Raw genomic sequence first — 24,678 nt, forward strand, 5'->3', positions numbered from 1 at the left:
GCGGGTTCTAGTGTGGCCTGTGGGGAGGGAGGGAGGGGGCTTTCCCCAGCCCAGTGTCAAGGGGGGAAGCCTCTGGAGTGATAATGTTCAGTCTCACGGAGGAGAGAGCGTCAGGACAGAAAGCAGAGGCTGGGGACAGGACGTGAATCTGGGGTTTTTTTCCATATCTTGTTCTATCTGCCCCTCTCGCCTCGCTCTTTCTCGAGTTGTTGCTGCGTAGCGCTTTAGCCTGTTGTTAAGCTAAGGAGCAGTGAGTGGGGCCAAGGAGAAAGAGTGAAGGATGTGTGGGGAGAAATGCCCAAGATAAGAGGACTGTAGTTTCTGCAAAGCACGGAAACTTCATTTTATTGCAGAGAGAACTTATTCTGGGGGCGACGAGCTGTATAGTATCTGGTTTTGAATTACAAGCTGAAAGCATTTGGAAGGCTGGTCGGTTATTTTTTTCTTTTGGGTTCTAATTGTGTTAAGTAAAGAACCTTTTAAAGCTAAGATTTTCACACATTTGCAGTCCAAAGCTTTCTTTTGGGGATTGGAGGGCCCTAGTGTGGGAGTTCATGTCTGTCTGCAGAGAGCTTGTTGCAAGCTCTAGATAAATGAGAGTTAAATGGAAAAGTACATCTGGTTCTGTTGTACTCATAAGTGAAACTTGGTGATGAAATCTTATTGCTCTTATATCCTTTTCACTGCTGTGTGTGGCTTAGGAGAAGGAAACCTTAAAATCAAATTTATTTTTTTTTTATAGTTTTTCATTACTGATGTCTTTAAGCACAATGTCTGATCATACTTAGGAGGATCTCCGTTTAGATGGTCGTGGCTGTGAAGACTATAGATGTGCTGAAGTAGAAACAGAGGTTGTATCAAACACAAGTGGATCTGCGAGAGTAAGGCTGGTAGGTGAAGCTCCCGGGGATTGTGTGTACCTTGCTGATGAAATTTCTGGTTTATGTGATGAGTCTTAAGGTAAACCGAGGATGTTTGTAGATGGTTTTGTGTTCGTGCAAGAACGCATGCATGGCACTAACTGGAAGTGTGGGTTATAATGGCAGGATACACAGTTGATTCAAGCTGCATTAACCTTCTTGAGCTGATTTACTGTGAAAGATCAGGGCAGCCTCCAGTCTGAACTAATCTAACATTTAATCTTGAAAACTGAAATCACTGTTGCACCTAATCCCTGGAAAAATTCTGTTCCTTTAGAGAGAAGCAAAACTACTTCTGGCACATGATGCCTGTGAAGGAGATAAATATGCTGTGCTGTATTATAGAAGTTCTGCAGAAATAGCTCTTTGCAGAATCAAAACATTAGGAATAGTCATGAATATTGAGTGCCTTTTTAACCTAGAGAAAGCTAATATATCTGGTAGTTATTTGAAGAGTCTTCTCAGGCTTAATGTCCTTCTGAAACCTTTCTTTTTTAAAAAAACACCTTCATGTTATTTTAAGTTCATGCTGATACAGAGAACATGCGGAGAACAGAAAGGTGGAAGTGTCAGCTTGCCATAGGCATTGAAGTTAAACAAGTGGTTCTGAGACTGTAATTCAGTTGTGCCACGTTTTTGTTTTAACAGGGACACACGGATGTCTTGGTGGGTGTCAAAGCTGAAATGGGGACACCGAAGTTAGAGAAACCAGATGAAGGTTACCTGGAATTCTTTGTTGACTGGTTAGTATACTAGAAGAGAAGGAAATAGATCTAGTATTTGGAGTTTGAAGGGTGTTCTGTACAAACCTTTTTGTTTAGATTAAAAAAAAGCAACACTGTAAGCTTCAGGTGCAAAAGTTAATTAGAACTTGTTATCATGTTTATTGATATATTATTGATCATTCTTGATATATTTTTTCATTAATTAAAATGGCATTTGTTTTTAATCGAATTCCTGGCTTTGTGCTATGAGTGGACTAATGTTTGACCTTACAGTCTTCATAGCGCTCGAATTGTGAAGGAAGATAGGAAAAGACTGAGAGCTCTTTTTTCCAGGTTGCTCTGAGGCAGCACAGTGACGTCTCGGTGTTATTCCAGAGTGTATGAAACTACCATATCCTGTTAATCTCTGCTTCATAAGGAGGGAAATGTGCGGCAATGTTGCATAGGAAAGATCTTGTCAGTTCTAGGAATAGGTAATCCTCTGACAACACAGACCAAAAGCCTAAATTTTAGAGAAGTCACTTCTTGTGTGCTTGTGCTGCTAGGGAAAGGTGACTTCTAGCCTCCAGAAAGATCCAAAAGACAAAATGTGGAGGCAGCTCTGTAAAGGGAAACGAGATGCTGTTGGTACTCTGATGCTTTTCCAGACTGCCGCTGGGTGGTAGCAGGGGAGCATTGTTCGATATGCTGCATACCCAAGTGAAGTTCCTGTAAGTTCGACTTAGCTTTTATATTGTTGAAACTAATAATAAAAACTCTGACTGCCATGGTTGCTATCTTAAAGTACTTTTTTCCTGAAACATTTGTGGTTTCTAGTGCTGCTGAAAATGATCACTTGCTGGATTGTGTATATAATTCTCTGCCCCAAAATTCCATTTCTCTTCCTTCTGCTATCTGAGAAGCACATTTAGTCCTGTTTAGAGACAGACTTTAGTGCGAATCCCTGGCAGAGATGATTTTTGGGTTGATGGTTTTTAATACTAGAAATTCATTAACAGAGAACAAGTCCCTGTTCTATGCAGTGTCGTCACTGCCCATCAGCACCAGAGAAGACGGTCATCATGGCCATAGATGTTGAAAGACTGCTGTGTCTGATTTTCTGCTCTTTGAGTTTTGGGGCTGTTTGCCTTCCTGTTTTAAATGACTGTATGTCTCTTTTGGTGCAAGGATAGAAATCTGGTATTGATCACTTGAAATAAATGCGACTTTAAGTGAAACCTGTCATGGGTGTGATGAAGCCCTTGAATGCCAGGAAAGTAGCTTTGGTCTAATTTGCAGAATCACAGAATGTCAGGGCTTGGAAGGGACCTTGAAAGATCATCCAGTCCAGCCCCCCTGCCAAAGCAGGAACTCCTAGAGTAGATCATGCAGGAACAAGTCCAGGTGGGTGTTGAATATCTCCAGAGAAGGAGACTCCACACCCTCCCTGGGCAGCCTGTGCCAGGGCTCTGTCACCCTCACAGGGAAAAAGTTTTTTCTAATGTTTTTGTGGAACCTCCTATGTTCCAGCTTGCAGCCATTGCCCCCTGTCCTGTCACTGGACATCACTGAAAAGAGCCTGGCACCATCCTCCTGACACTCTCCCTTGACGTATTTATAAACATTTATGAGGTCACCCCTCAGCCTCCTCTTCTCCAAACTAAAGAGACCCAGCTCCTTCAGCCTTTCCTCGTAAGGGGGATGTTCCACTCCCTTCATCATCTTTGTGGCTCTGCAGTGGACTCTTTCAAGCAGTTCCCTGTCTCTCTTGAGCTGAGGCGCCAATTCATTAACTGTTTTATTTCTGTTATAATTACTCACACTATAGATTATAGTATATTCATGGCCTGAGCAGCAGGCCATGCTGTGAGAGAGAAGTTTTGCCTGGTGACCGCATGGGTTTTGAAATTCAGTAGAAATGTGTGGTGAAAGCATCATGCTTTAGTGGGGGTTGTGGTTTTAACAGTTGGACTTGATCTTAAAGGTCGTTTCCAACCTAAACGATTCTATGATTGTTATGCAATGTCACACTGAAATGGTTTTTAAAGACTCTGAAATCACTTTCTGCTTGGGAGCAGATTCTTTGCTCTGCCTGGCCACTACTAAATTTTTTCTGTGCTCTGTAAAATACTTTTTGGGGCATTTTGTCTTCCTGGTATGCTAGACAACCCCTTTTCATATTTTACTCTGTATAAATCACTGCAATAATCCATGAGCATTAGGTGGCAGTAGTTACCATATAGTTATTCTAAACGTACCCTGCTAACTTTACTTCTTGATTTCACTTTGACTGCAAGGAGCTGAAGTTTTAAAATAACAATAAAATTAAAATGCAATGAAACTTGCAGTGATATTCCTGTTGAGTCTCACGTTCTTCCTACTTGCTGTCAAAGAAGGCAGTCATTTATAATTAAAAAATGCATTCACTAAAACTTTGCATTTAGGAATAATAATAAGCTACAGATTGAGGTTTGTGTAATTCTTTTCAACTTACAGAAATCATCATAGTGCTTGCATAACCATACTTAAACAGAACGATCCAGTTAACTGGAGTGAAAGCTGCTCCGATGGCTAAATGCTTGTTTAATACAACTAAAGACCTGACTGGGCATATTTCCAGAGTTTACTTCTACTGGAATATGGTCCTACTGTGTAAAATTAGTGTCTGATATTAACACAACTGTGAATAATATTGTGTGTCGTACTTGCAGTGCTTATTCACATGGCAGATACAGTCTGGAAGCATAGGTATGGGCTTGGTTGGCAGAAATTTTTAATTTTTTTTTAAAGCACGTATAGTGCTGTTTGCTTATAGATGCAGCAAATAACTTCTGTAGAATCCTCTTGCTGGCATTCTGAGTTTTCATCAGTTCTGCAAAAGAACAAGTAGGGAGAACTACTGTGAGGTGATTCGTACAGGTAAGAATAATAAGAGGTGGTTATATGTAAACTGATAGGCTCTGCATTCTGGTCAGTCCAGCTCACTTGATGATTTAAGTCATACCTAAATGATGTGGTTCTGTAGTTGTTTTTTTAAAGGGTTTATATTCTGAGACTTTGTTTCCTGCTGTGTGTTGAGTGTGCCTGTTGGAAGAGCTGGGAGTTTGTATCATCAGATAAACACAAAACATACATGAGAAATGGGCCTGGGAGGTGCCCAGCCGGGAGAATGCAGGGCTTTGCTGTTGGAGATTTTGAACATACTGAAATGCTTCTGTGGAACCAGCTCCTTTCCTGTGCCCTGGAATGAGAAATGAAATCCGAGGAGGTCTGACTAGTTCATTTACAAACACAGCTGTGCAACTTGTGCCACGGGGCATAGGCCTGAAAATGCTCTTGCCCTCTCTAGAAACCAGAGGTTGAGTTCAGAACATCACTTCGTTATTTTGCTGTCTACGTATCTGGACATTTCTGCTCTACTTCATTGTGACTTGGAGGTGGGAATGTTTTTGTTTGGCTGGTTCTTTTTTTGTAGGCCTGTTCTCTTTCATTGGTTAGAGTTTTGTTCTTAGCTGTGTACATGTTTAGGCCACACGCTTTTGTGAGGTCCCTTCTGAAAAAAATGTTCCTTAGTTGCTGCTCCCTGTAAGTTGCAGCTGCTGAGAGTAACGAGCTGCTGAGTGTAAGAGGCTTGACAGCAGTGAGCACACTCGGTACAGAAATTGCCAATTAAGGTCGAGCAGTCATGTCACTTTAAAAAAATGCATGCTCCACTTGTCATACCGTCACGTCTTTCTCTTAGCCAGCCTCTTACTAATTTAACATTCAGCTCTAGCAGGCTACCCTGTTAGCTGTTCTGAACTTAGGACAGATTTCTCTCACTTTTTTTTTTATTTTTGAAAGGATTGAGGTGACAGAAAATGAGGGTGCTTAAGAAATAAGCTCTCTGTCTCTCCCTGAGAGAGTTCACCAACTTTAATATTGTAACTTGGGAACTGAAGATAGTAGTGGAATTTACTAGTACTGGAGTTTGTAGCAAAATGCAGCTGCATCAAGATATTTTCTTATGCAAAATGGAAATAATTTCTTTACAGGTAGGATGCTTATTCTTGTCCAAATACATCCTTAGATGTTTCTTTATATTTAAGCAATCTTCTTTGAGTATTGGCCACTTCGGAAGTTAAAGTATTTTTTTCTTTCTTTATCTAGTTCTGCAAATGCTACTCCTGAATTTGAAGGCCGAGGAGGAGAAGAACTTGGCACAGAGATAGCAAATACGCTCTATGGAGTATTTAGCAGCGAGAGCAGTGTAGACTTGAAATCACTTTGTATTAATCCCAGGGAGCACTGCTGGGTTCTCTATGTCGATGTATTGGTAAGTAAGGAAATGGAAACTAAGATTCGAGGTTTTGCCAAGGCGCTGACTGACTTAGCAAAACCATATGTATTTTAATATATAAAACCCACTTCTCATAATGTGACTTAGTGCTTCAAGGCATGGTTGGCCATTTTCTTGTGAATCTACCTGTGATAGGTAATCACTGCATCCATCTGGCTCTTTTTCTACTCTTCTTGATGCCACTGCTCCACTGCAGAACTTGTAAAACACCAAACACTCCAGTCTCAGATGAAAATCAGTGATCTTATGCTGACAAGGAAGTTGCCTCTAAAGGCTAAACTTTTTTTCAAGCCCGAACATAACCATCTATCCTGTCTACCGCTTTGCACTATTATCAGTATTAATTCAGTAAAGTAAAATAGAAACTTTTCAGGCAAAATTTACCTTTAGCCTAGGCACTTTTTGATCAAGGTTATATACGTGTATTGAATGTAGAAGAGAAGCTGAATATTTGTTCCTGTTAAAAAATGGAAACTGAATTTTGTGCTTATAAATCTTATGCAGGCAGCAGCTCAGTGTCCAGATGATGCTGTATTTAAAGCACTCTCTTACGAGAATTTAATGGAAGGCTTCAGGTCAGACTCTTTTGAGCATTGTTTCCAGTTCTTATTGGTCCAAAGTTGAGTTTCTATTTGTCCAATTGTAACTGAAAACATGTTGTTCCTCACAGGCATCCATTAACTCCTGTGGAATGATTTGCAAAATGTTAAGCTATATTGCCAAAAACATTAAGTATGGGCTCTTGTTAAACAAAACAGGAACATTTAGACGAAGATGTAAACAAATGGAAAAGTAAGTCCATTAGGTGTTTAAAAAGCAGCAGCATTAGCCTAATTGAAGTAGATGTGGTACATACCCGTGACTTAGCCTGCATACAGAATTACCCAGTACTTACTGGTGCTGAGTGTTTTCACAGTCCCAGGCACTGGCTGCTTGAAGCCTGGTGTGGTTTAATAGAGAGTGAAGTGGTAGTTCTGAAAAATCACACCGGGGGCCTTTGGTTACCAGGTAATTATCAGTAGAAGTACAGAATATGAAACGCTGTGCTTATTTAAGGAAAGTACTGCTTAACATCACGTCAGTGCTGCACAAACAAAGCCTTTCATCAAGCTGAGCACTGCAGCAGTAGTTTTGTACGGCTTTTGTGCGAGGTCTTTAATTTGATTCTTCCTGGAAAAATTTGTCGATTTGCCTCAGCTACAGAATAAAACGGCCTCGGTGTTTTATGCTACTAGTTGTATCGGAATTAGGAACTCCAAGACCTACATTATGTGGTGAGCTTCGTGTTTAGCTTTGCTTCCAGTGCCAGTAAAGAAACTGTCGTAGGTTCATAATGAGGACTTTAAACTTGATGAGACTTTTTACCTTCCTGTTCTGCAGAGATTGTGTGTGTAAGCCATTGAAGCGCTGCTGGTACAGACACTGTTAACATTTGTCTCTTGTTCTCTTCCCTGCTTGTGTTTTTTCCACCCCAGGCTTTCGTACTACTTCTTTTCTAAATAGAAGACTTGTATAGCATATGTGGTAGTTTATGCTTGATGTAGGTGCTTGATGCTTACAGATTTTTCTGAAGCTGCTTGTGCTGAATCATTCCTACAGAATGAGGTGTAAGTCATATTAGTATTCATCATTTGAGAGAGGCAGATTCTAAATAAAATAACAGTGCTTATAGAGAGCTCTTCAGAATTCCTGGAAATTGTTCACATTGGTGTTCGAATTGCATAGTTAAGTCAGAGGCAAAACAAGCATTAAATCTGTTGTAAGCCTGAAAACACTGGTGCCTTGTGGTCAGGTGGGAAGGTACTTGTTTTCAAGTCTTTCATTCCGAAAGATAAAAACCCAGAAAGAATGTTATGAACCTTGAGTTACTTCATTGGAATGTCATTTAGCCATGCACGCTTTGATCAAAGCAGCTGCGTTGGGCTCCTGCGTGTGAACAAAATTCAAGATATTTGGTCTCCAAAGAGAATGTCATGCATGTCATTTTGAATTGTCATGCACCTTGTTGATTATAAGCATCTCAAACAACGGTCACTGGACAATCAGAGTGGAAAGAAAATAACTTCAATTATACACACCGTGAAGACGCACAGGTATGCACGTATTTTGAAAGGTTGAGGTATATGTTCTTGAAAGAAAGGTCAAGAACATATAGTTTGACCTTTCCACACACATGCATTTCTTTCTTAACAGTAGGTGTTCCTCTTTCAAAGAGTAGCTCATGGATGTGGTTGTACACAGTACTGCAAAACTATAAGCCTGTTTTCACCTTCTCTATTTTCCCTCAGTTTCTTGCCCCTTGTAAGGCCTTGATATCAGAAAGAAGCTTTTAGCCTTTTATCAGGGTGTTTTTGTACAGGCATAGCCTTTTGCACATAGCTCAACCTCAGCAACCTGCTGGGCTGAGCAAGGAAAGTCAAAGTGTGCGAGCTCTTTCACTTCCTAATCTTTAATAAAAATTAAAACAGAAGGACCTCAGTACAGGGTGCTTTGGCCAAGAAGAGAGCATCGATTTCTTTCTGGAGGACTCGTCGTACCACGCCTGACACGGGCTGTGTTCCCAGCCTGTAGGCGCCTCTGTGCCACAGCTCAGGCTTTAGGAGAGCGACGTGAGCCTAGCAACAGTGCACAGCCCATTATTGTGTCTTAATAACAAAGATATTGTGGGACTTATTGTGTTATCCCATAATCCAATAATTTCTGCAAGTGGCAAGTTAACCTCTCTGTATCCAACAGCTGTTGGCAAAGAAGTAATCTGATCACCTTTGTCCTCACCTTTCTACCCCGACTTCTTTTTATTTTTTTCACCCTCTTCAATCTGCCTTCATAAAAATAAACTGGCTTTCCAGAGTATCTGATTTGTGGTTTGCTCCCAGCGCAAGAGTTTATCTCGTTCTTAAATGGATTTTGAAGGAATAGCAACAAATTCAGCCTCACGAAACTTGTGCTGTCATCATACAGTGCAGGTCAGTGTAACCAAGAAGCATCTGCATGCTCCCACTGAAGTGGTTCCAGGTGCTTGCTGGGGATGTGTGTGTTGGTAGAACAGTACTGGCAGGTGAGAGCAAAGTTTGCCAGAAAACTGGTGCTGGACTGTGGCCAAATGCATCCTTTGAGTTGTGTCTCGACCCACAGAGGTGTTGCTGGTTACGAGAGCCCTGCCTTTTTTCTCTAGTACACAGCGTTGCTCTGCTCTTTGTCTGTTCCCCTCATCTCCATGGGAAGAAGCTAAGCCAGCCTCCCTCCGCTTGCTTTAATTCAAACAACAGCATTATCAACCAGCAGCCTTTGACATCAGGATTTCCTTAGATCCCTTTCAGCTACAAGACAAGCCTGCTGATACCTCCTTTTCTTTGAAGAATAGAGAATGAATCACGATGTGCCTTCATAGCTATTACCTTCCGTAACTAGCTTTTTGTATCATGTTCTGGGTGACAGTCTGTGTTGCTACTTTGAAAACAGTTCTTCTGGTTGAGTTTGTCCAGCTGATATTTGAAAAAGACTCCTCTTTGAAACAAAGTCTAGAAAATGGAATGGCTTGATTTAACATTAAAGAGTAAATGTGGCAAGTTTATTCTGGTCATAATCTGGTTTGGAGCCTTAGCAGAAGAAGGCTAAGAACAGCAGCAGTTTCATTTCAACTTCTGTTATTAAATTCTATAATTCATTTTATTATGAAGTGCATTCACTCGTCTGCTTTGCAGGTATGGTACAGTTAGCTGAAATCTTAATTTCCTATCTGCCATTTTTTTTTCACAGATAGGCTTTAAAAACAAATTTGTGTTTTAAAAACCTGTTCTGGTTCTTAATTTTTTGCCTTTGGTTTCAAGGTGCTAGCCTGATTTTCTTTTAAAGAGATTCTTTTTTTTCTCCCCAGTTATTGGAATGTGGTGGGAACCTCTTTGATGCAATCTCTATTGCGGTGAAGGCAGCTCTCTTCAATACAAGGTAAAGCACAGTTCTCATTTCGTGTGGATGGAGCTGGAAGAGGGGTGCTTCTCCATGAGGGAAGCATTTTTAATGTTTAATTATTTAAATGCAAAATACCCAGGGCAACCTGCGTTCAGGTACAAGGCAGTCCATTTGCATTCAAGTACCCTGAACTAACATTACTTTAATTCAGTTTCTAATAGGGTGTTATATTACATTTTATGCACGATTAGGTTCACAATATAACTTTTGTTTGGTAGCCAGATCCAGAAAAAAAATGTCTTGGCCTTCTGGTTTTGTTGCATGCGGTTAGAGGTCTTTGTGCTGATGCCTTTTAAATCAATTTAAAATCAGTGGTATTTACTGATACGTGGATGGTCCTGAATAAGAAGCTTTCTGTCAATGTGACTACTGATTTGTAACTCCAGTCACTTCAGATTTAGTGTTCTGAACTTCGCTTGACATGTGTGTCCCTCTTCTGAGCCTTATGTGCCTTTCATAACCTATTTACAACCAGCGTGTTTTCAGATCTTTTTCTGCCTTGGAACCCGGAGCAGGGAGCTCAAGTTGCTGTTTTTATTTTGAAGCTATGAATGTTTAGATATTAAGATAGGCATTTGAAAACCTTGGTTTCATCTTCAAAATCTTGTTCTAGCCATTTTTATAATAGCTATGAACACATTTTTCTTCAGGGCTGAATAAATCCAAGATTTTAATTTAAGGAATTTTCTGCAAGAATTACAGGGTTTAAATCCTTCATGTGGCTGACCCAACTCGGTGCATCCCTTCCAGGCATGGAACAGTGACAATATGAATGTTTTTAGGGGGAACATTTACTCCTTGAAGTTTAGTATCGTTCATTGTGTTCTAAAAATTATATTGAGATCATGCTCAAAAAGATAGCAGGCAGCAAACTTACTTCTTAACCATGCCTCTAAGGTGCCTAAGGCTTGATTTATCTGTGATGATGTCGATATTTGCAAAACATGCAAGTAGCTCCGGTGTCAGGACGCAGCATTAAGCTTGACCTGGTGGAAAGTGCCTGCATGCAACCGAGGCAGTGGAAGATAAGCGAGTTACAAAAGCTCTGGAGTTTATAGCCTGTTATAGCCTTGCAGTTGTCATGGTTTTTCACTGGGCAGACCTGCCACCTGTCGGGGTAGAGCTGGTTTTGTGGTTGTGAGATTGGGGTCTGCAGCATGCCAAGGAGAGAAACCATCGCTTCTTAGGTAACTTCGGTCCTGCTGTACGGATTTCTGCCCCGATTTGCCATGGGCGTCAAAACAGATGAATAAAAGTTGCCAAGTAAAGCAGCTTTGCCAGGCAATGTGGTTGCTGTAGTTCTGACAACTTGACTATTGTCTGCAAGGTCGGGAACCGCACTGCGAAAGGATTCGGTCTTGGTGATGTCTCTCGTGTAGATCCAGGCAGATGTACAAATAAGTGTTCAGAATTGATTTGTGCAAATTCCTAAAGAATCTCTCCCCCTATGTTAATGTAAAAATCAGTCCAAATTCTGACAGTTTGATATAAATACAATGATCTTACCCTAAATATCTTCCCACTTACAATGTTTTCTTCCTAGTCTCAGTGAGTTGTTAAATACCTTGATGACATTCTGGATTTTTTTCTAAACGTTTAGACTCATTTAGAGGAAAAGGGCACTTCCTTGGCCTTGAGACTGTCTGACAGCTGTATTCATTACCTGTTCTAGCAATGACTTTGCACATTTTATTTTCACAGAATACCCAAAGTGCGTGTTTTGGAGGATGAAGAAGGCTCTAAAGAGATTGAGCTGTCTGATGACCCTTACGATTGCATTCGACTTAATGTGGATAATGTGCCTTGCATTGTCACACTGAGCAAAGTAAGCCTGACTAATTTCTGACCTTCTGCCTGGAGACTTCAGTTTCTATTGACTTCACTTGCCACTTATTTTTTCCCTAGAGATAAAACTTATGTTACACAAGTGGTTGGTGTCCACTATGTAAACATTCATTCATCTTTGGCTTCTTAATTGAGAAGAACTTCTTCTGAATAAGGGTGGGTTTTTTCCACTTCTGACTTGCAGGTTTCTACTTGATGCATTCTTAAAATACATCTTCTTGCATGTGGAAGAATTGCTTATTATTTTTCACCTACTCCTTGCTTGATATCCAGAGCTCTTAATAAAGAGCTTAGACAACTGCAAACTATCACAGCATTTTGTTGCTGACTTACAGATTGGATACAGACACGTGGTGGATGCCACCCTTCAAGAAGCAGCCTGTTCTTTGGCCAGCCTGCTCATTTCTGTGACCAGTAAAGGCACCCTCACTTCTATGAAGAAAGTGGGAAAAGGTAGCCTGGATCCTGAGAGTATTTTTGAAATGATGGAGGTAAGGAGTTTTGAGCAGTTACTGCCTTGGCTGATGCTGGATGAGCTGGAACTTGAGTGTATGAAAAGCTGCAGGAAGGACTGAGGAGCAGAGATCTCGGTGCTTTTATTACATGCACAAGGGACTTGCTGAAGGTTGCAGAGAGTGTGGGGAAGCTGCCAGCATTTAGGCTTTCTTATGGTCTGCTCCTTAGGAGAGGCAAGCAGGAATAAGATGGCAACGACATCATGTCTTCCCACAGTTGTACATGTGGGAAGTGTAGAGGCCGGAATTGGAGCTAGTCCTCTTGGTTTTCCACAGCTAGAGTTGATTCCTGTAAAGAAAACCTTCTGTTACCTGTTTTAAGGTCCTTGGGCAGTATAGAATTGCATGTCTTGGATGAATCAGAGCACCACCTTTATGTGTACATTTTTCCAAAACTTCATCAAATTAAAATGAAACTTCCACCACTGTTATTTTTCTTAATTACGAGCGTATTTTTATTATGCCAGCTGCTTTATATGAATCATGTAAAGGGAGAGTATTTGTCAAAAGCAAGTGTTCCACGAGAGCTGTCTTCCAGTTAGTAACCATCTCTCTCAGATTTGTTTTTCTTTCTTTTCCTTGCAGACGGGAAAAAGAGTAGGCAAGTCGTTACATATAGCCCTTCAGAAGACTTTGGACGAAGAAGAGAGTTTGGGGTCCTCACGGCAGAAAGTTGGATTTCTAGGATGAGTTTTGATTGTACGTTCAGAACTGGTTTTTAATTGATTGTGCAGTCCTGTCACTTTGTGTATAGAGAAAGGATAATCCTTGTTCCAGTACCTTTATCCTTTGGTCTAAGAGGCTTTTAAAATGTTACTGAGCGTAAAGAAAGCTACAGGTACGTGTGAATAAGCAAATCCAAGATGCTTTCTATGTGGGTAACTACCTGCACTTAGGCAGCACGCCAGCAGCAATTGATGTGGTTACCTGGAAAGCTGAGAATCTCTTCTCAAGGGTGACTGATGCAGGTTCCACTTAACTCTACTGCACACGTGTTCTCGAGCATGTGTGGGGTTGTTCGGAACAGCACAAGCCAAGTTTTGGCCTTAACATTTTTTTTTCACTATCCAGACAAGAGCGACACTTGGTGGAAGTCTTCCTTCAAAATATCTTTCTTTTCTTTAAATAAATCGTGATTAGGTTTTACTCTTATGTGCAGCATGGTCCCATGTTTCTAATTCATACTCTAAAACAAGTTTTATTTGCTCGCTGGAGCTCTCCCTGTCCCTTTTGCCAACAGGCACCACAGTAACCTAGCCAAAACCTCTCATGGGGGCTGAGGAGAAAGGGGCGTGGCTACAGTAGAAGGAGAAACAAATTAATTTTTAAGAGTTTGATGATTCAGGTGGAAACACATAGTGGCTGTCAGTAAGGGCAAGAGAGAGGTGGCCGACGGGGTATGCAATCAAGTTGTATCCCCAGATCTTCAGAGAAGTGAATTCCTTCCCCGCATCAGCTGACCGCCCCAGCAAAGAGTAGAAGCTGTTTGTTTGGCAGGACAGGGAGAGATAACATATGGAAGAAGTCACAGGAAAAAGTTATTTTTCAAGAAGTTGATATTTCAGCTACAAGTGTTAGAAGTATCCTTTTGAACAAACATTATGGCAAAAGTTACTACGGTAATCTAGGAAATCATTCAGCTCTTCCTCAGCAGGGTTTTCTGCGTTTCCTGTTTTAATACCCCAAAACTAGATTAAGAACATTCTCTTGACTGAAACATGTCTGGTGGGGAGAAAGGGAAGGGTTTAGCTGAAGGAGAGCTGTAAGTACAGAATAAAACATATGATGGCTCAAACGAATAATCATGATCACATTAAAGTATATGGTGTACTTAAGGTCCCCAAATCTCTTCAATCCTTTCCTAGCAGTGGCATTCACATGATTATTCAAGGTGATGGCAATACTACTGCATGTTTCAGATACGTGTAGCCACTACTATAATGAGCAGGCAGGTTAAAAACCCTTTAAGGTGCTGCTTGTCCCCTCTCTGAATCCTTTTAATTTTAAATTAATTGCTGTGAGAGCCAGGGAATGTGACTCCAGTTCAGAGCTGGGTGGCTTCTACCCCCAAGATAGAAATAACGAGCCCGGCCAAAAGTATTAACGCAGCTGCTCATTGGTCTCAGCCACCCCTGGGCGTTTGCTGCTACCAGCTCCCATCCCAGATGGACAAACGGAGCTCCAACAGGGGTAAGAGGGCCCACAGCTCTCCTTGTTGATACAACATCTGCCAAGAAATCTTTGAGGTTGTGGTTCTCAGGCATGCTAAGGGCTATACTGCCTGTTTCTATTTTCTCAACTCTTTAACCCCTCCCTTCCATATCAAACAAAAATAGCAGTCAGATTTTTTTTTAATAGAGGTTTCAAATGAGACTGCTCCCGGCCCCATCTAGGCTAGTGGAAAGTTCCCTGTGTTGCTGTGCAGATATTGCCACGTTTTCATTGACTCAGGTCCAGTAGAAGTAAGAGGAAACATCTGCAGAGCGGGATAGCTCTCTGTTTGTCCCAGAAATTAATTGCTTCTGCTGGGAGTGTCGAGAGACTGAAATCTGTGTGCTAGAGATGAGGAGTCCAGCACCTCCTGCTTGTGTTGCCTGAAAAGCAGTCAGCTGCAGTTTACCTTTTTGGGTTTTGTTTCTTCTCCCGTGTACTCTAGCTTAAATGTCTGTTTGACAGGGACAGTCCCCTTGAAGCAGGAGAGGGCTACAAAGCCCTCCACACTATTAAGCTCAGCATAGTAGCACCTAGTTTAATCTGCTGAGGTTTTTCAAGGGCATGGATTGCTTTCTTCACTTTTCTCTAAATTCAAAAAATTAAGGGATACATGTGTTGAAATTCTCTTACAATGCCAAGTTCAGCATCCACAGCCGTGTGAGAGCAAATCAGTTGCTGCTCACCAGTCCTAAAACTGACTTAAATTTCAACAGGGACTTCACTCAAGGCTGAAAGAGGCTGTTTTATGTTGCCTGCTCAGCAAACTTACACAATTAGGAATTTCTCCAGAGTTTGGGTGTTAGATTTAGACACTTTACTACAGTTTTCCTTTGGCTGATTGGACTTTGGGACACAGATAACAAGCAGTAAAGCCAGATTTATCCCTAGCCTGCAGGAGCTACGCGCTTCAAACGGAAGGATGGACGACTCCTTTGGTGCAGCTCCTTTTGGAAGCAGTAGGATTTTGAGCACCTGAGTTCAAGTTCTCCACATTTGTGTCTGGTTTAAGGCCCGAGGATCTCCTTTAGCACAGATCCTTGTATCCTGTGACCCTTGGTGAATGTTGAGGCAGGGATGTGAGCTGTGCTCGCCGTGGGATGTGATGGCAAGGGATCCTCCCTCCTCAGGCTCAGAGCCAGTTTCCTCAGGTTGGTGCTGGGGATAACATTTTGGTAAAGTGCTGACTCCTTGGTTTTCCCCATCATTGTCCTTACGGAAACCACCCTTTCCTGAACTATTATCGCATTTCTTCTCGATTGGTCTCGAAAACAATGATCCATGGATTCGTCTCTTTCCATTTGAACCTGTTCATGATGTTGTTTATGCTGGTGGAAATCAGGAGTGATGCCAGCACATGAGTTTGGGCAGCAGCTAAGGAACATCAGAGACTTTATTCTGTTAGTCCCAAAAATGAGAGATGCTTTGGGGTCTCCCCTTTTCTCTCCTGCTGTCTGTGCCGGCGGTACAGGAGCTGTCCCAGAGGAGGGGGCTGCAGGCAAAGATTGAACATCACTCAGCACCATTCTGGCCTGCCTTTGAGCTGGTAACTCTTCGCCTCCAAAAGCTAGGGCTGGGCATTGCCGATCTTGATAATAACTGTGTGAATACCGGTACATAGCCCGCCCTTCCACTTTCCAGCCATTGTGCGGCAGCGCAGCCTCAGTTCTTGGCTTGGCACGACCCGGTCATTTCCTAGGAGCTGAATCAAAGTAGCCTCTGATCTCGCTGCCCGTTTCCTTCACAAAACCACAAGTCTGTGGCGCTGCCAGGAGCATCCAGCTGCCTTTCATGGGCTTATTCCAGCCACTGTTTTGCTAACTGAAAGCCATCCAAATTCACCCTCACAGCCTACTCACTGAGTTTCCCAAAGCCACGTAAAACTTCTCTAGCCCTTTCCTCGCAGCCCTGGCACAGTTTCCCTAAGCACAGTATCTTCTACCCTCTCTTTTTTTCATCTCAAAGCAATTTTCTTGCAGCGAACAGGAGCTGCTCTCTCTCTGACTGGGAGACCAGGCTTGGAAACAGGGAGTCAAGCACTTTTACTGGGAAGTAAAATCCACAACTGCACAGATGTTAAAAATCATGGGCACAAACCTAGTTTATTGGCATAATTATAACTTTTCCCCTTCCCATTAATCTTTCCGTGAGTATCTCTTCCCCCAGCATGCGCTCCCTTTCTCTCTGATGTGCCTAACAAGCCTCCCAGCTGTTTCTCCTGGGGATTTACCGTTCTCCACCCTGGACTATCCCAAATTGGGATGGAGCCCAGGAGATGCTAGACACCTACATACACGTTCCTTTCTCTTGACTCTTGAGAAGCGTTTAAGTACCCAAAGTACTTTTGGTAACTCAGCACCTCCCAGTTTTTCCTTGGCCACAGGTCTGCTTGCCTGCCTTTGCTTTGATTCATGCCCTGCCACAGCAGGGGAAAAAATGAAAAATGTTCTTTTTGCTGTGTGTCTAACAGATGGCTCTGGTATGGAGCCTGACAGCAATCCCTAACCATGGGTCCCTGGGTGGCTGGGACCCACCGGAGTGTTGCATTTCTATGGTTTCCCAGGTGAAACGAAAAGGGCAGGGCAGCAGAGGTCTAAACCTGTTGCACTGGAAGCTGCCCTCAAACTGTGGCCATCTTAAGAGCAAAGCAAAAATGGGCACCAGGGCAGGGGAGAGGGGACTGGATGGGACAACAGGGCTGCCTGGCACCCGCCTCGTGGGGGAGCCATAACTGGCAGGGTGGGACTGGGTTTTGAAGCCATAAGAGCTGTCCTACGCTTTGAACAAGTTAAAAAACCCCACAAAACAAACCAAAAAAACCTCTGTGGGGATTGCAGCAGCCCCTTGTCAAGGGGATAAACCAGAAATCGCCACTCAGGACCTTGTGCTGGGCTGGCCCCTCTCCTCCCTCGAGCACCTGGCCGCTCTGTCACACCTGCTGCCCCATGCGACCAAACCTGCGCCATTCCGCTTCAAAAACGTAGGAGACTGCCCCAAGCTGGGCTCACAGTTTAGCAGGCTTTCATTCCTTTTTTTTTTTTTTTTTTTTTTTTAGAATTCTGTATTGCTAAATGATTGCACTGATTCTTTATTGCAGTTACTACAGAGGGAAAAAAAAAGGTTAACATGTAGCTAATTGTACAGAACAGAGGATTGCAATTAAGCTTTGCAAAAATTAAATTGATCTAGCCAGACAGCATGGCGATCCGGGGAGCCTGCCTCCTCCTCCTCATCCTCGTCCTCTCCCTTGCCCAAGTCTCTTCTGGTCAGCAAAACTCCAAAGCCCGGCCAAAACCAGCAGTTTCCAAGAAAGGTAAGAAGTGGCAGCACCTTCCTTGAAAGGAAAGCTTTGAGGGGAGGCTGGGGGGGATGCAATTACTCTGGTGGTTTAATGACACTGTTTATAAAACACCTTCGTAAAGTGTCTTCTTTCTTTTCCCCCACTCCCATGGGAGTGGTGGAGCAGCTCTTCTCTTAAATAGTGAGGATATCGAAATGTTTTTGTTGTGTCTCCTACATGGCATAAATTTGGCGGGACAGCTTGGGGTGGGTTTCAGAGGCCAACTCCAAACTTTTCCCTCTGTTAAAACCTCCGCCTTTAAAACCCCCTATTCATGAATTTTTCAGAAGCAAATAGGTGGCAAGTGACAGCTTGCCGTCATGGATTTAAAGACAGTAAACAATCCATTAAATATCAGCGTGAAGCTTCATTTTCAAACACTTGCCCCAGGTATTTGCCAAGCCACAAGCAAGTGCCCACTACTCAGCCTTAACACAGGGCAGTGTACACAAAAAGATCCTTATTTTTTACTTTTACTTTTCCTTTTCCTTTTTTTTTTTTTTCCTCCCCACTACTGTCCAATCCTTTCTCCCTCCCATTCAGCACACATTAATTACAGGAGAGGGCAGGTAAGGAAGCTGCGGGTGTCGCAGCCTGCCACTGTGGATCTCCTGCTTGGAACGAAGGAGAAACATCCCAGGAATTCACTTGGCCTGGCTGATCTCCGTGCTCAGCCAGTGGTTATTTTCAGATCCCACGCTGAAGAAAATTTTTCCTTTTTTTTTAATATCCCATTAGATCTTTCTATGAAATCGCAGTGTTGTTGCTCATCCCACATCTCTAGCCTGTGGCTGCTTTCCAGAGAAAAAAAAATATTCCTCAGGCTCTTATGGGGTACACACATGCATTGCACGCCCTGGAAGTAGCCAGGGAGAGAGATACATTTCTTAGAGAAATCTGATTTTTTTTTCTCCGTATCACTGCAACCAATTGGTGACATGAAGGTGGGAGAAAAATCACCTTTTTGACAGGAAAATTGGGCTCTGATTTAAAATGGTTTGTAGGAGGGCGTCCTGAAAACCAAGCCATCTCGAACGGCTGGTGGCAGTTTTCACTGAGAGCTTGGGAGTTTCTTTTCAAAGGAGAGATACAGTTTTCTGTGGGGAAAAGGGAAAAAAAACCCAAACCACAAACTTGGCATTTTTTAGCCAGCCACCTCCAGCCCTGCAGCAGGTCAGCTGCCCTGCCTTTACTGGAAACTTCCAGCGTTTCTTGGTTAGCATTTTTCTGAATTTTACCAATGCCAGTGGAGGAGAAAGAGGGAGGAAAGCTCTAAAAATCCCTTTATGAGGCTCCCCTTCCCCCCCAGCCCCTCACCATGTCCGAGCCTGCCTGCCCACGTGCCACAGGGGCTGGGGCTCGGTGGGATGGCCCCATTCCTTCCCCATCTCAGGCCTCCAGCACTCCCATCCCAGCTCACCCCTTGCCCTTCGCTGGGGAGGGGCAGGCAGGGTGAATCCCCCAAAGGGTTGGGGTGTTTGGCTGGATTTATTTATTTTTAAAACGTGCAGCCAAACCGCAAATGTTTGAAAAGAAAACAATTTGAGCCAAACTTTTTTTTCTTTTTTTAACCTTTTTTTTTTATTATTATTGCTTACATTTGGATCTGTTTCAGAACAAAAATGGTGCTGTTTCAACACAAAAAGCCAAACCATAGCATTTGGGAAATGCTTACACTGCGCATTCGCATTGCCTGCTGCCGAGTTTCTTGCCCCCTCCAATTGCTCCCCAGTGATTTTTTTCCAGTTCAGTAAATTCTCCCTGAACAAAATTTCTTGTTGATCTTGTAGCTGAAAATGCCTGTGAAGATTTTACACTGAAATAAACCCAGCGTGAGTGTATTCCATCTCCTCCTCTGACCCAGGGAATGGACTCTAATAAGAGACCAGACTTTTCCAGCTGGGACATTTTTTGGAAATACCTGGGATCGGAAAAAAAGGTGGCTGGGAACATTTTTAGCAAACCAGAGCAATGCTTGCCCCTCTGGAGAACAGAATTAATTATTTTTATGTGTTTGCCTGGGGACGAACTGACCGATGCCTGCCCAGGCAAATCTATGCAGATTTAGATCTGAATTATTATCAGGATAGTTAAATAATCAAAATTAAGCAGAGAGGGATGTGTTTGTTATTCAGCATATAATTAGAATGAGGAAAATTGGGCAAGAGAGTTCTCGCTGCTGTAGGAACATCTTGTGGCCTGGGATTTGGGAAAGGGGTGGTGAAAAAGGCAGTTATCAAGGAGACATGGCCCCTCAGTTGGTGGGGACCCTCCAGACAAGAACCCACCAGCAAACCCAGCTGGAACCACGTAAGGAGCTGCCTCAGCAAGACTGACGGGTGGTGTCCTGCTGTGGCCCTTGGATGCTACTTAGACCTAAATGACTTTAGTTCTGCTGCAAGAGAGGCTTGCATGGAAAAAAAAAAAAAAAAGGCATTAATTAGCTATTTCCCACCAAGTGTTTTCATCAAAGGCAACCAAATAATAACCAGTGCCTCGGTGTTAAGCCAACTCATTGAGGTTAATTGAGCAATGAGTAAAGTGGTTTAATGCTCTCCTCCTGTGCACCTGTACTGGCTTTGCAGGTCCCTTTTGCCCCTCCTTCTCGAGGGCAGAGAAACGAGGAGTTTTGACAACAGGAACAGCTTCAGCTCCCTCACCAGGCAACACAGCCAATATTTATGCTCCTTCCTTGGCTTTTCCCCAGCAGATGGAGTGAGCCTCAAAATGATCGAAGACCTGAAGGCCATGATTGACAACATCTCTCAGGAGGTTGCTCTACTGAAGGAAAAGCAGGCACTCCAGACAGGTACAGGATCTGCTGAAGGTGGCACGGCTTTTGCTTTGCGAGAGGAGCTGCTTATAATGCTTATAATGCTTAGGGGTTAGAGCTTCCCATTTGTAAAGCTGCGGCTATTTCTGTGAAACTAAACCAGATGTTCACTTTCCTGTATGAGTTAGACAGACGGGTAATGGATTAGTCTGTGCTTTAGTCGAAGGTAGCTTACTCTTCTGCCTGAAGCCCAGGGAACCTCCCTGGAGGTCAGTCCTACCACGCTTCACTGAGCACACACAGAGGACAATCCCCAGATTGTCCATCTGCCGGCCATGCTCCGCAGGTATTCTGTACAAACACCACTGACACTGATAGGAGGGATTTGCAAATAGGAAACAGAAGTAAAATGAAAATGCAAGAATTTTCTCCTTAAAAGAAAAGGAGCATGAGCAAAATCAAGGCTTTAGATCCAAGCTCACATTCATTTATGTGGATATTAATGTGTGGGTCTGATTGATTATTGTTTGGCCAGAGTACCCTACACTCTTGGGGTTTAGAGTTTAAAAAATATATAATAATTTGCTATTCTTAACAATAAAATCAGGCAAGCAGAAATTCCCTCTGAAGACCTCAAGCTATGCATACACATTTCTGATCAAAGCCTATTAAAAAAAAGGACGTGTTTCGCACACTTGCATGCTTAAGATGGTTGAATTGAAAGTGCAGACTTTTTTCCAAAACACTCCTAACACCTCAGCCCTCCTGGCAACTAACTTGGCCTCTGAAAAAAAAATAATTATAATCTCATCAGAGAGAAAGTGTTGCAGCAGCCGGGGAAGAGTGAGGCCAGGGCTGTGGGTTAGTGGGAGAGGGGAGCACATCCCCACGAACTTGGTGCTGCCAAAGGATCTCTGTGCAGGCTAACTAATGAAGTTTTGTCACTTGTCCACCTCTTTCCCCAGCTTTTTTAAAACCAATTCCCTTTCTGTCTCTTTTTGTCCTGTTTGTGTGGTAACCTCTCAGTTTGCCTGAAAGGCACCAAAATTCACCTAAAATGCTTTCTTGCATTCTCGGAGACCAAGACATATCACGAAGCCAGCGAGAGCTGCATCTCACAGGGCGGCACACTCAGCACCCCGCAGAACGGGGAGGAGAACGACGCTCTCTACGACTACATGCGCAAGAGCATCAGCTCCGAGGCGGAGATCTGGCTGGGCCTCCTGAGGGCAAGTGGGTCGACATGACAGGCGGCCCTGTCCGCTACAAGAACTGGGAGACTGAAATCACCACCCAGCCTGATGGCGGCAAGCTGGAAAACTGCGCGGCGTTGTCAGGGGCTGCTGCAGGCAAGTGGTTCGACAAGAGGTGCAGGGACCAGCTGCCCTACGTCTGTCAGTTCATGATTGTGTAGCGGCAAGGGGTACCTCCCTGTTGCAACCTGGATCTCCCGGCTCGGCAGCAGGATTAGGAAGCTATAGGTATGAATACACCTGCACGCACGTTCAAGTAGAGACACTCTGTGCAAAGATAGTCATTGCGGCTCAGTGTCAGATTAGAGAGCGTTAGAGCATTGTTTTGCCACATCCAGCCCCGTTAGCAGCTGCATCGTTCTCACCAAGGCACAATTTATAGATATATTTTTTTACATAGGGAATTTATTAGGATGGCTCAGTTGTTGCAGCAAAGAACTGGTGCTTGGTGAACAGCTGCCTTGACTGTCCAGGGCCATCGCTCTGCCACATCCTTTCCCATTTTGCTGAGATTTGCTGGGACACCAGCACAGCCAGTTCCTGCTTGTTTCTCCTGCTTTGCTTCCCCGTAAACCCCAGCAGAAATCCTTGGGAGCTCCTCATTCCTCACAGTACCCTGATTCAGGCTCCTGGGGACCGAGGTGCTGTCTCCACGAGCAGAGGGAGTTACTCCTGCTTTGCATTAAGAGATACAATTGAGTTCATGGGCTGAGTACCAGCTGCTTGGGGGGTTGTCCGCCTTATCCCAATACATGCATGAATCAATTAGCAAGCAGCAGGCGCCAATGACTTACTGAGGGGGCGGGTGTCCTTTCCCAAAGCATTCCCTGCTCTGTTGGTCCTTTTCTTAGCAGCCAGAAGCCAGTTCCGCTGATTTCAGTGGGAGAGCGAGACCTGCTGCCAGATCTTTTAAACAAATATCCCATGGGAAGCTTTATTTATGCTCCAGCATCATGAGGGGAGCAGGGATGATTTGCAGCATAGTTGTTCAAATATATTATTGGAAGTAGAAGATGAAAGCATTACATAAATAACAGAAACATAATGCTATTAGGGGATAAGCTGCCACAAAAAACTGTGTCAAAAACAAACCCCAAGACAACTCACTTTAGCAGCTTTAGGAATCATCTGGCCTGTTTCTGTGATGGAAATGAAGCTGACGTAGTCCAGTCTTGGTCTGGGCACAGCCCTCAGCAAACATAAATGCGCCTATTACTGTTTATGCCAATAAAGTCATGCCCAGATGAAGGTCTGGCACCAGTCATCTTCTGCTGAAAAAAAGGTTAAAGAAAAAAAAAAAAGGTTGGGGGTGTCAAGGTACGAGGCACTCAGGGAGCCCGCGGGAGAGGTGTTTCCATGTGCTGCTTTGTTTAAAAACAACATAATGGTGGGTAGTCTAAGACATGGAGTGGGAGCATCGAGATACATACACATGCAGAGCACTTCTGAGGCTGTCACTGTTGCCAAACTCTCCGCTGTTCAAATGACTATAAAATAAAAATACATATACAGCTTGCTGAAGGAGTGGAGTTGCGTCAGTGTGATTGAAGCGCTTGCCTCTCCTTGAATTTCCTGTCAGAGCAGCTCCAGGGATCTGTCAGAGGGAAAAAAACCACACAGAGCAAGAGCCTCCCACCCTGTGATATGGTTTATAGGATCCCCTCCTGCCTTGTTATCATCCCAGCCACATGTGGGACACAGGCAGGGAATCCTTTTATAGGAAAAAAAGATTTCACAGGAGAAAACCAGGCATTTCAGAGGAAGACTGATCACCTCAGACACCTAACAGATGAGGTTAGCAAGAAAGGTGGTAAACTCTCGCGGGACGCGATTTCTATACCGTAATGTCACCAGAGCTCTAGACACTACGTCTTGCTGCTCTGCCAACTGTGATCAGAAGACAAGAGCTGAAACTTGAATTTCATCCGGCATTTCATGTGCAATATGGACACAGAACCAGCACTTCTTTAACTCCTAAATTAAAATTTATGCACTGAAAAGGGATGCAGACACAGCAAATAATTGTAGTGTATTGCTTGAGAAAGATAAGCAATCCTGAAAGCATGGTGCTGGGGGGAAAAAAACCAAATGGAAACCACATAAAACACAGAAAGCTTGAAAACAAACAGAAATAATTACTGAGAACTTTGCCTTCTTTAAACATTGACAAGAATTGTTAGAACAACCTGTATGAGCACCCTGTTTTTAAGCCTGCTGGAACTGCAGGTGCAGGTAGCATCCACAGCCAGTTGTAAAACCACCTCATGACTTTTATCAGGTGATAAGACAGTCCTGGAGCCTAACATAAGCAATGAGGAATTACACATGCCTGGAGTCTTAAGCCATAGTTGGTCCAGGAACGCAGTTCTCAGCAAAATTCAAGCCTCCCCAGGCAGATGAAGCAGGCAGGGACCACAGCAGCCTCTCACCCCTGCTCATCTCCAGTACAAGCTGCCATTGAATTGCTCCCCAGCTGCTCTTAGCAGAGCTGCAGGGCAAATCCAGCTTTCTCAAAGGAAAATTCCAAAGGCTACCAGATAGTAATCTCTATGTTCCAGCCCCACAACAAAAGACAACACACACACACGCAAAGTAAGAGATATTAAGGCTGTAAATCCCTGGACCTTGAAAAGAATTAAAAATAAAAATTCAGGAAAACATGGAAATTAAGGTTGCCTGGAAAACTTGATTCAACATCCTTCTTCCACTGTATCACCACACTTTAGCTGTGCCAGTAATTTCATGGCAGGGTTAGTGCATTTACTGCAACCTCAACAGCACTAATCGCAGCAAACGCTATTACAGC

General features: G+C 43.3%; 2 protein-coding genes across 2 annotated transcripts; both read left to right on the forward strand.

The window, feature by feature from the left end:
• Positions 1 to 788: 788 nt before the first annotated feature.
• On the forward strand, positions 789 to 13,028 carry EXOSC7 (exosome component 7; the record flags this gene model as incomplete). The annotated part of the gene is made up of 7 exons (XM_009875682.1): positions 789 to 890; positions 1,569 to 1,663; positions 5,774 to 5,939; positions 9,841 to 9,911; positions 11,637 to 11,760; positions 12,116 to 12,271; positions 12,881 to 13,028. Coding segments are annotated over 7 exons (819 nt in total), but the record flags the coding sequence as incomplete, so codon positions are not given.
• A 4,676-nt stretch (positions 13,029 to 17,704) lies between these two features.
• Positions 17,705 to 22,033, forward strand: CLEC3B (C-type lectin domain family 3, member B). Its single transcript, XM_009875681.1, is given in 4 exon segments — positions 17,705 to 17,819; positions 20,557 to 20,655; positions 21,646 to 21,840; positions 21,843 to 22,033. Coding segments are annotated over 4 exon segments (600 nt in total).
• The last annotated feature ends 2,645 nt before the right edge of the window (positions 22,034 to 24,678 follow it).

Source organism: Apaloderma vittatum, unplaced genomic scaffold (genome assembly GCF_000703405.1).
Source record: "Apaloderma vittatum isolate BGI_N311 unplaced genomic scaffold, ASM70340v1 scaffold28868, whole genome shotgun sequence".
Lineage (NCBI taxonomy): Eukaryota > Metazoa > Chordata > Aves > Trogoniformes > Trogonidae > Apaloderma > Apaloderma vittatum.